The 11,322-nt window shown below is 42.7% G+C and overlaps 1 protein-coding gene across 1 annotated transcript in view; it reads left to right on the forward strand.

Moving 5' to 3' along the window:
* LOC139568389 (zinc finger protein 850-like) overlaps positions 1-9,670 on the forward strand; it is a 43,726-nt gene extending 34,056 nt beyond the window's left edge. Inside the window, 6 exon segments of the mRNA XM_071390176.1 lie at positions 2,061-2,169; positions 2,358-3,373; positions 6,355-6,516; positions 6,518-6,596; positions 6,798-8,483; positions 8,486-9,670. Of these exon segments, the coding sequence (XP_071246277.1) occupies positions 2,061-2,169; positions 2,358-3,373; positions 6,355-6,516; positions 6,518-6,596; positions 6,798-8,483; positions 8,486-8,562 (3,129 nt within the window). The 3' untranslated portion in view covers positions 8,563-9,670.
* Positions 9,671-11,322: the final 1,652 nt, after the last annotated feature.

Below are 11,322 nucleotides of genomic sequence, written 5' to 3' on the forward strand. Positions count from 1 at the left end.
ACGGATTAACATCATAAATAGCTCTTACTTTTGGAAGAGCTTCCATCAGAATCTTGGGCAAGTTGTCCTTTGGCCAAAAGAATCGTTGCTTGGTTGTAAAACGTCCTCTTCAACTTTGGAAATAGCAGCAAACATTAGCTATGTGGCGCAGACATGCCCAAATCTTCAAAACGCAATACAAAGGAAATTCCAAAAATCGCAATATACTCACATAAACTGATATAACTCGGTTTAAAATAACTTCGTTATGATGTTTCTAACACCTATATCGAATAAAATCAGAGCCGGATATATCTAAGGCCTATAACTTGAGCTTTTGAGAATGCCATCCTGAGGTCCTTCTTTGCGTCATGACGAAGGTCGAAAAGAGTGCACTTGGGCTTTTATAAGGTCTCAGATCTGCCTAGAAACTCCATTCCAATTCTCATTGGTTACTGACATCCAGGGGAAGGCGCGTGCAGTTCATGTCGACCCATAGGATACATACAGAGTTTTAAACTGATCCTAGAACAGTCTACATTTTCAGATTTTTCAGTACCTGTCAGGAATTTCGCTGCCAAACGAGTTCTGTTTCACTCAGAGAAATAATTCAAACGGTTTTAGAAACTAGAGAGTGTTTTCTATCCAATAGTAATAATAATATGCATATTGTACGAGCAAGAATTGAGTATGAGGCAGTTTAATTTGGGAACGATAAATGGTAACATTGAAACAGCACCCCCTATATTGAGAAAAGTCTGGCACCAGTGGTCAGCGCCTAGTCACAGAAAACCATACAGCCATTTTCCAGCCAAGGAGAGGGCTCACAAAAGTCAGAAATAGCGATTAAATTAATCACTAACCTTTGATGATCTTCATCAGATGGCACTCACAGGACTTCATGTTACACAATAAATGTGTGATTTGTTCGATAAAGTTAATCTTTATGTCCAAAAACCTCAGTTGAAATTTGCGCGTTATGTACAGTATTCATTGTCTCAAACAAACATCCGGTGAAATTTCAGAGCCACATCAAATTACAGAAATACTCATCATAAACATTGATGAAAAATACAAGTTTTATACATAGGATTAAAGATAAACGTCTTGTTAATCCAGCCGCTGTGTCAGATTTCAAAAAGGCTTTACGGCAAAAGCACACCATGCAATTATGTTAGGTCAGCGCCTAGCCGCAGAAAACCATACAGACATTTTACAACCAAGGAGAGGTGTCACAAAAGTTCGAAATAGCGTTAAAATTAATCACTTACCTTTGATGATCTTCATCTGGTGGCACTCCCAGGTCTCCATGTTAGACAATAAATGTTTGTTGTGTTCGATAATGTCCCTCTTTATGTCCAAAAATCTCAGTTTTGTTGGTGCGTTTAGATCAGTAATCCAAAGGCACTAAGTCCAGATGAAAAGTCACAAAAAAGAACAATAAAAGCTCGTAGAAACATGTCAAACGAAGTTTAAAATCAATCCTCAGGTTGTTTTGTCATAAATAATAAATAATATTTCAACCGGACAAAAGCTTCGTCAATAGAAAAGGAGAAACAAGAAAGGCGCGCTCTCGATCACGCGCTTGGCTCATGTCTGGAAATTTCCACTGTCCACTCATTTGAAAGTGCTGTATCTCCCTCATTTTTCAGAGTAAAAGCCTGAAACAATGCCTAAAGACCGGCCAGATGTAGAGGAAGCCACAGAGATCGTGAACTGGGTCCTAAGTCTTTGTATGGTGGATAGGCTTTCAATTGAAAAACAGCTTTTCAAAATAATAGTACTTCCTGGTTGGATTTTCCTTGGGTTTTCACCTGCCATATCAGTTCTGTTATACTCACAGACATTATTTTAACAGTTTTAGAAACTATAGAGTGTTTTCTATCCAAATCTACTAATTATATGCATATCCTAGCCTCTGGGCCTGAGTAACAGGCCGTTTAATTTGGGCACGCTTTTCATCCGGCGGTGAAAATACTGCCCCATACCCAAGAGAGGTTAAGGCCCTTACAACAATATAACTAAGATTAATGCTGCTGTTGAATATTATATTGAATGAGTTGTCTGATTATTAATCCTAGGCTTGTGTTGACCAAAACGACCAGGTTGAACCCACAGCTGTAGAGGAGGCTGGTCTCAATCTAGTACTGGATGTCAAAGTCAAAGAAGAGGAGGAAGATCCTGCTTTTGGTGAGTTCAAAGGTTAATTTATGAAGGTATGGGTTAGCTTACACATTCAAGTTTACTTTATTTTAAGAAGTTTAAATAAATTGTTTATTTCCAATTACCCAAATGAAGAAACATCTATATTATTGGCAGAATCTCAAATCTTCACATATTTAAGGTGTTTACTTATCCATACCACCTCTTTACCACAGCAGAGAGACCTGACCATTGCTCTGACAGTGAGGAGAGTCCCTCTACATTAGCAGAACCTGACCAACACCAGGAGAACAACAAAGCTCTGGGCCCTCACATCTGTTCAACGTGTGGAAAAGAACTATCCAGCTCCTATAAACTAATGCTACACCAGAGAACACACACAGGAGAGAAGCCTTACGAGTGTATGGTGTGTGGGAAGGGCTTCTCCCAAGCCGCAAACCTCAAGACGCACCAGAAAGTGCACAGTGGAGAGAAACCGTACCCCTGCTCTGACTGCGGGAGCAGGTTTACTCACATGGGAGACTTGAAGAGACACCAGTTGTTGCACTCGGGTGAGAAACCTTATAGCTGCCCCGAGTGCGGGAAGAGTTTTTCTCAGTTGGCGCACCTGAAATCTCACCAGCAGACACACACAGGGGAGAAACCTTTCCTCTGCACTCACTGTGAAAAGACTTTCTCCACTGCTGCCAAGCTGAAGAACCACGAGAGAGTGCACACCGGCGAGAGACCTTACTGCTGCTCCTACTGCCCCAAGCGCTTTGCTCTATCTGGGACACTGGTGAAGCATGAACGACTCCACACCGGAGAAACACCGTACCAATGTGGAGAATGTGGTAAGGGATTTGCTCAACTGGTGTCCTTGAAGATACATGCCCAATCACACACTGGAGTCAACTTCTACAAATGTTTCCATTGTGAGCAGAGCTTCTCCACTTCAACCAAGCTGAAGGAACATCAGAGAATCCACACTGGGGAGAATCTGTACCAATGCACCGAATGTGGGAAGAGTTTCACCATCGAGTCAAAGCTACTGAAACACCAGAGAGTTCACACTGGAGAGAAACCGTACCAGTGCTCCGGGTGTGGAATGAGGTTCTCGCTCTCTGAGAACCTACTGAGACACCAGCGTAACTCTTCAGGGATCTGTGGTGCTGTGAGCCTTAATCAGGCTACTGGGAGTGGGATTCTACTTCCACAAGATGCTACTGTCTTCCAGAATATACTGGTCAAGGTCGGTGGAAATTATTATCCTATCAACCAAACATTTGTCCAAGGGTGCAGTTGTCCTCTCAATAAAGCTAAACTTTTGTCCTTCATATAGGGCCAATCTTTCACCTTTAATTCTATAGGCCCATATCCCAGACACAGATTAAGACTGGCCCTGGACTAAGCATTAGTCTAGTAGTTAGAGCGTTGGGCCAGTAACCAAAAGTTTGCTGGATCGAATCCCCGAGCGGACAAGGTAAAAATCTGTCGTTCTATACCTGAACAAGGGAGTTAACCCACTGTTCCCCGGTAGGCTGTCGTTGTAAGAATTTGTAAGAATTAAGAAGTAAGAATTTGTTCTTAACTGACTTGCCTAGTTAACCTTTCTAGGACACACGTTCCGCTAGCGGAACCCCTCGACAACATTCCGCTGAAAAGGCAGCGCGGGAAATTCAAAAATATTTTTGGGAAATATGTAACTTTCACACATTAACAAGTCCAATACAGCAAATGAAAGATAAACATCTTGTTAACCTACCCATTGTGTCCCATTTTTTTTTTAAATGCTTTACAGTGAAAACACAACATATGATTATGTTAGATCACCGCCAAGTCCAAAAAACACAGCCATTTCCCAGCCAAAGATAGGAGTCACAAAAAGCAGAAATAAAATAAATCACTAACCTTTGATCTTCATCAGATGACACTCATAGGACTTCATGTTACACAATACATATATGTTTTGTTCGATAAAGTTCATATTTATATCCAAAAATCTCAGTTTACATTGGTGCCATGTTCAGAAATGCCTCCAAAATATCCTGAGAAATTGCAGAGAGCCACGTCAAATAACATAAATGCTCATCATAAACTTATATGTAAAACATGTATCTTTCATCAAATTAAAGATACACTTGTTCTTAATGCAACCACTGTGTCAGGTTTTTTTTTTTTATTACGGAAAAAGCAAACCATGCAATAATCTGAGATGGCGCTCAGATAGAAACAAAATTTCTCCGCCATGTTGGTTGGAGTCAACAGAAATACGAAATTACATCATAAATATTCCCTTACCTTTAATCTTCATCAGAATGCACTCCCAGGAATCCTAGTTCCACAATAAATTGTTGTTTTGTTCGATAATGTCCATTTCTTATGTCCAAGAAGCTACTTTTGTTAGCACGTTTAGTACACATATCCAAACGCTTGCGCAGGTCCAGGCGAACTCCGGACAAAAACTTCAAAAAGTTATATTACAGGTCGAATAAACTTGTCAAACTAAGTATAGAATCAATCTTTAGGATGTTGTTATCATAAATATTCAATAACGTTCCAACCGGAGAATTCCTTTGTGTCTATAGAAGTAATGGAACGCAAGTCGATATCATGTGGAATGCGCGTGACCAGGACCTGGCTCTCTGCCAGACCACTGACTCAAACAGCTCCCATCCGGCTCAACATCACAGTAGAAACTTCATTCAACGTTCTACAGACTGTTGACATCTAGTGGAAGCTGTAGGAAGTGCAAACAGATCCATATCCCACTGGGATTTCAATAGGTGAATATTAGCATCTGGGACAGAGTAGGAGGCAGTTCACTCTGGGCACGCTATTCATCCAGTGAAAATGCTGCCCCCTATCCCTAAAAATGTAAATAAAGGTAAAATAAAACATTTACAAAAATTGTCCATTGGGAGATTCTCCATTGTACATGCATTTTAGTCATGACTGTGGTGCAGCAGGGCCAAGCCTAGATACCAGTTGAGCGCGGTTCCCTTAACGAGGGTGTGGCAGCCCTCTAATGGACTCCCTATAGACTTCAAGGTCTGCAACTCTCACTATGGGGAAAGAGCGTTCTGAAGAGCACGTCACTTGAGGTTTGGCTAGTCCTGTCCTGCACTATGGGGAAAGAGCGTTCTGAAGAGCACGTCACTTGAGGTTTGGCTAGTCCTGTCCTGCAGCATGCTGTCACCTTTGAGTCGTCACCTTTGAGTCTCATTGACTATACCCGACTCCCTAGACAGTGAGACTAAACAATCTGCCAAATGCGGGTGGATTTTTCACCACGTTGACGTGGTCAGGGCTCCACAGTGCCAGCATTTCACTAAGATTTGTGAATAAAAATAGTCAAGTATGATCACATTTATAGTCAGGTATGATCACATGTTTAGTCAGGTATGATCACATTTGTAGTCAGGTATGATCACATGTTTAGTCAGGTATGATCACATGTTTAGTCAGGTATGATCACATTTATAGTCAGGTATGATCACATTTATAGTCAGGTATGATCACATTTATAGTCAGGTATGATCACATTTATAGTCAGGTATGATCACATTTATAGCAAAGGAAATGCTGCAGTAGCTGTTTTCAAACTATTTCTGCCGTTTTGTTTCTTAACTGGAAAATAAATTGCACAAAGTCCAAGAACTGCGACTCCTAAAGCCTCTCCCACCTCGTGCTGCAACGCTGCCTTGCTGGGGGCTGTGCGCACGTGAAGAGCTGAGTAAAATATTCATTTTTAGAAGCGCTGCGCACAGGTATAAAAGTTGGTCTAATTTACTTGAAAAGAAAAGTCTACTGAAGTGTAACTTTGTCCTTGTGTTTCTTGGCTGTTGACATGGTTTTGTTCACAAAGCTAAGTTGGTTTTTCAATGTTTTGAGTTTCAACTGCTAGGGAAGAGAAGGTAGCACTTCTACTCGTCAGACTCGATCTCACAAGCACAAACATGACTCGAGTCCCGTTACCACGGTAACCACCCGCCCTTAAAAGGGGTCTCAAAAAAGTGGTTGAACTCAGTAATACACGTATTGTTTTTGAAATATTATGAAGCATACACATCTGTTTATTTTGTGTTTTGTTGGTGTCATTTAAGCAGAAAATAAATATTTTAGCTGGTAAATTTTTTTTGTGGCTGGTGGACCAAAAATTTAATTTTAAGGCAATTTGAACTATTTTAATTGTTTTTCTCCATCCTAAATACATGTTTATTTTCTCACCAGGCTGGGCACAAACCAACAGAGTCCCTGCCTTCTGACCAGAGCCAAAGTGAAGCCTCCACTCAAACTGCTGGGATGACTGTTAATGTTAAAGAGGAGGACCGAACACTTGGACTGAAGATTAAAACTGAAGAACTGGAGGATGAAGAAGAAGAGGAGGAGGAAGGAGGAAGAAGAGGAGGAGGAAGTTGTTGGGCTGATTAATTCTGATGGAGAAGAAATGGACTGGGATCCTTCTCTTCTTGGTAAATTGAGATGAGTTTGAATTCATTTAACTTTCCCAAAATGCCCAGGTTTTTCAGAAATCCTGGTTGGAAGATTCCCGGAATCAGGAGGGAATAAACAGGAAATCAGGAATACTCCAGCCAGGATTTCAGGAAAACCTGGGAATTTTCTCTTGACTTGTCTGCTGCTTTGTTTAACCCATTCAAAAAATGTTCACACAGGATATAATCCCAGTCAGAGTTCTGACATTGAAGAGAGTCCCTCTACATCAGGAGTACCTGAACATCACCAGGAGAACCACACCGCTAAGAGCTCTCACTGCTGTTCAGTGTGTGGAAAAGACTGCCAAAAATTATCGGCGCTACAAAAACACATGAGAATTCACACAGGAGAGAAGCCTTACCCCTGTACTTTGTGTGGAAACCAATTCCGTGAGAAGGGACACCTGAAAGCACATCTGAAAACACACACTGGAGAGAAACCTTACCACTGCCCGACCTGTGGGATGAAGTTCGCCCATTTGGGAGCCATGAAAATACACCTGCTGACACACACTGGAGAGAAACCTTACCCCTGCTCTGTGTGTGGGAAGAGTTTTACCCAATCATCACGTTTGAAGCAACATTTCCGGACGCACACAGGAGAGAAACCTTACTCCTGCTCTGTATGCAGGAAGAATTTTGCAAGACCAGCAGACCTTAAAGTACACCACAGAGATCACACAGGTGAGAAACCTTACAGCTGCGTTGAATGTGGCCAGAGCTTCACCAGTTCCCACAACCTATGGAAACATCAGAAGACCCATCTACCACCTGGACTACCACCACCTGTTGAGTTTGACAACCACAACCAAACACCTGAGATGAATAGTAAAAACGAAGGACTAGATGAGGAGGAGGAGGAATTTGGTGTTCTGATCAATTCTGATGGAGAAGAAGTTGGATTGGACTTGGATCCTCCTTGTCTCAATCCTCTGAGTTCTGAGGAAGAGGAGAGTCCGTCAACATCAGGAGAAACTGAACAATACCAGGTGAACCACAATACAGCTCTGAGGTACAGCTGCTCTGTGTGTGGGAAGCAGTTCAACCACAAAGGACATCTGCGAAGACACGAGAGTGTACATTCAGTTGAAAAACCTTATGGTTGCTCAGACTGCGACAAGATGTTCGGTTCCACCATAGCTCTGAATAGACACAAGAAGTTACACAGAGAAGAGAAACCTCACACTTGCACAGTGTGTGGGAAAGGTTTCGTTCAACTGTCACGTTTGAAGGAACATTACCCGACGCACTCGGGAGAGAAACCACACTGCTGCTCTGAGTGTGGGAAGCGCTTCACTACTGCGTCGTACCTCAAAACGCACAGCAAAGTCCACTTGGGGGAGAGTCCTTATACCTGTAACATATGTAGGAGAGATTGCCAGAAGTTGTCCGCATTCAAGTTACACATGAGGATCCACACAGGAGAGAAGCCCTTCAGTTGCTCTGTGTGCGAGAAGCAGTTCACTCAGAAAAGACATCTGCAAGACCACCAGAAAGTACACACGGGAGAGAAACCGTACCCCTGCCCCCACTGTGACAAGCGGTTCAGCTTCTCCTCAGCCTTGAAAAGACACCAGCAGTTACACACAGGAGAAAAACCCCACTGCTGCTTTGTGTGTGGGAATTGTTTCTCTCAAGCAGGGCGCCTGAAAGAACACCTACGGACGCACTCGGGAGAGAGACCTTTCTCCTGCTCTGTCTGCGAGAAAACCTTCAGAAAAGCTTCTGAACTTACGATACACAACAGATCTCATACAGGAGAGAGACCGTACAGCTGTGCTGAATGTGGTAAGACCTTCACCAGTTCTATGAAGCTGGGACGACACAAGAAGATCCATCAGAACGCAAACACTGAAGAGAATCTGACTAAAGATGTGAAGAGAATTCCATGAGTATTGATGATGATGAAGAAGTGGAGGCTGCCTCCGCAGTTAGTGGATGCTAGTAGGGTGAAGAAGAGGAGGAGGAGGAGGAGCCTCTACAGTTAGTGGATGCTAGTAGGGTGAGGAGGAGGAGGAGGAGCCTCTACAGTTAGTGGATGCTAGTAGGGTGAAGAGGAGGAGCCTCTACAGTTAGTGGATGCTAGTAGGGTGAAGAAGAGGAGGAGGAGCCTCTACAGTTAGTGGATGCTAGTAGGGTGGAGAAGAGGAGCCTCTACAGTTAGTGGATGCTAGTAGGGTGAAGAGGAGGAGGAGGAGCCTCTACAGATAGTGGATGCTAGTAGGGTGAAGAGGAGGAGGAGGAGCCTCTACAGTTAGTGGATGCTAGTAGGGTGGAGAAGAGGAGCCTCTACAGTTAGTGGATGCTAGTAGGGTGGATAATCGTGATGATTGAGAGTGCCACCTGATGCCCGTTGGTCTCCTAACGAGGTGCCGGTTTAGACTGGGAACGATGATGACTTCATAATGTAAAAAATATATCTGCACACTGATGCATGTTTCCAAGAATTGTATTTTATTTTAAGTGAGAAATGTTTTTGTGAAAGGTTAATGGTTTCAAGATTTAAGCCAATTTGTATCAAATACATTTAAACTATTAAAAAAAAGCATGAAAAGGTAAAGACAGCAGACTGAACAGTATAAAGCGGATAAACAACATACTAATACACAATCAGTCAATCCAACGTAAGAAATGACATGAGCAAACTAGCTGGTGGTATCTATAAACATTTTAATAAAGTGATCCATGTTCTTTCTATTTTATTAAGGTTAATTCATGTGATAATATGCTAATTATGCAACAATCCAAATAGTAGGTTTGTAGTCCATAGAATAGCTCTTCTTCCCTGTTCTTAACACTTACAAAACTTGTCTTTTAATATCAATGTTCATCATCTTAGTAAATGATGTTAGTTATTTTAGAAAGTCGAGATTGTTCAGAGTAGGATATTGCTGAAAGAAGTGTGTGTGTGTGTTTGGACAATCATTTCAGAATGAGGTGTTTGTGGAATATTGATATGGATTGTATGTCATAATCATGTTACGTGATGTCATAATCATGTGATGTCATAATCATGTTACGTGAACAATGGAAATAAAAGTAAAGATAGTGAATGTGCTAGTCCTTTTCATTGTCCAGAGTCAGCACGTGTTGTCGATGACATTTACACTATGGCAACACCTCTCAACATATTTGGTTTCTGGTTTTAGTGGAGAGGATCTAGCCTGGTTACAACCATCCCAGAAGTCTCGTGAGCTTGCATTCTGATTCGCTACAGAGGTAATCAGTCTGGTAATGCCATGTGCAGGTGGCATCGTCCTGCGTCATGCTTCCGGGGTCCTGTCCTCACCTAACCTTTTTTTGAATGGGCTTTGACAATTCTATCATCAAATTTGTGAAAGATTATAAACTTGGTGGTATATTGGCCATATACCACACCCCCTCGGGCCTTATTGCTTTAATATACCAAGGCTGTCAGCCAATCTGCATTCAAATTATATTCTTGTTTGTGGATGAATGTACTTCTCCCAGATGCATTTGATGATGTTTTTTATAATGAAAACCATTCAAAACTCCTACGAAAGTGAATAGACTACAAGGCTACTTCCTGGAAAACGACAGATAACTTTCATACCGTATACATAAGGCGAGCATTGGAAGGGTGAGAAGTGTGGGGGGGGGTGAGTGGGGTCAGAAGGGATAGGATCCCGTGTTGACGAGTGGGAGAATATGGCAGTAACAGATGAGGAAGCGGAGACGATGGCTAAAGCGTTTCTCCTCTGTCAGAAGGAGAGAGAGAACGAGAGGGGAGAACGAGAGGGAGAACGAGAGGGGAGCACCCTACTATGGCAGAGATGAAGACGGCAATAGGCAAGGCTGGGTTTATTTTGTTGTACCTTTATTTTGACAGGGAGTCAAAGCTGAGACTAAGGTCTCTGTCCCAGATGAGCCCTGGATAGCACCACAATACACATCAACACATTCAACTACGCATTTAAAATAAACATTATACACAACAATACATGAAAAGCAAAAACACAATCAGAACAAACAGCCAGTCTTCAGTACCAAGGTCACCTAGCAACCGTCTGTAATACCTTCGAGGTATGAGAAGAGGCATCAGACAAGCCAGTTGTCTCTCGGGTCAATTTCACCTGAGCAGGATGAGCTGTGCCATGTCATGTTGGCCCATTTCAGTGATGAGGCGCTGGATAACGTAATGGAGTCTGTACTGAGGGAGTAGTGGTGCCGATCCAGAAGCCAGGGGAGGACCAAACGAGGACCACAAGCTATCGTGCCAATAGCCCTAATCATCGTGTTTAAGGTTGATTACAGAGAGGCTAACCAACTTCCTGGAGAGTAAGGGGTTAGTATCGCCACAGAATTGAAGGGGAGCTATGGAACCGAGTGGTCTGCCTAGAAGCAGAGGTCAGGGAGGACCAGGTGAAGGTTGTGTCTGTCTTGTTGGATGTGGAGAAGACGTATGATCTGAAAGGAGGGGTTGCTAATCGAGCTTGATCTTTTGTAGGTAGAAGGAAGAACAAGTGGATGAAGGTCAGGGGTCGGGGAAGTCTCTATCGAGCAGCTACATAGCGGATCTTGGTACACCGCAGGGGGGTGTGATTAGTCCTCTTCTGTTCTCAATCATCATTCATGACGTTTACTCTCAGGTACGGCGGGATATTGGAAGGTCTCTATTTGCAGGTGATGGGGCCTTATGGAAGAGGAGAAGAGGGGTATCATACACAGCCAGGAAGGTACAGGA

Source organism: Salvelinus alpinus, chromosome 2 (assembly GCF_045679555.1).
Source record: "Salvelinus alpinus chromosome 2, SLU_Salpinus.1, whole genome shotgun sequence".
Taxonomy (NCBI): domain Eukaryota; kingdom Metazoa; phylum Chordata; class Actinopteri; order Salmoniformes; family Salmonidae; genus Salvelinus; species Salvelinus alpinus.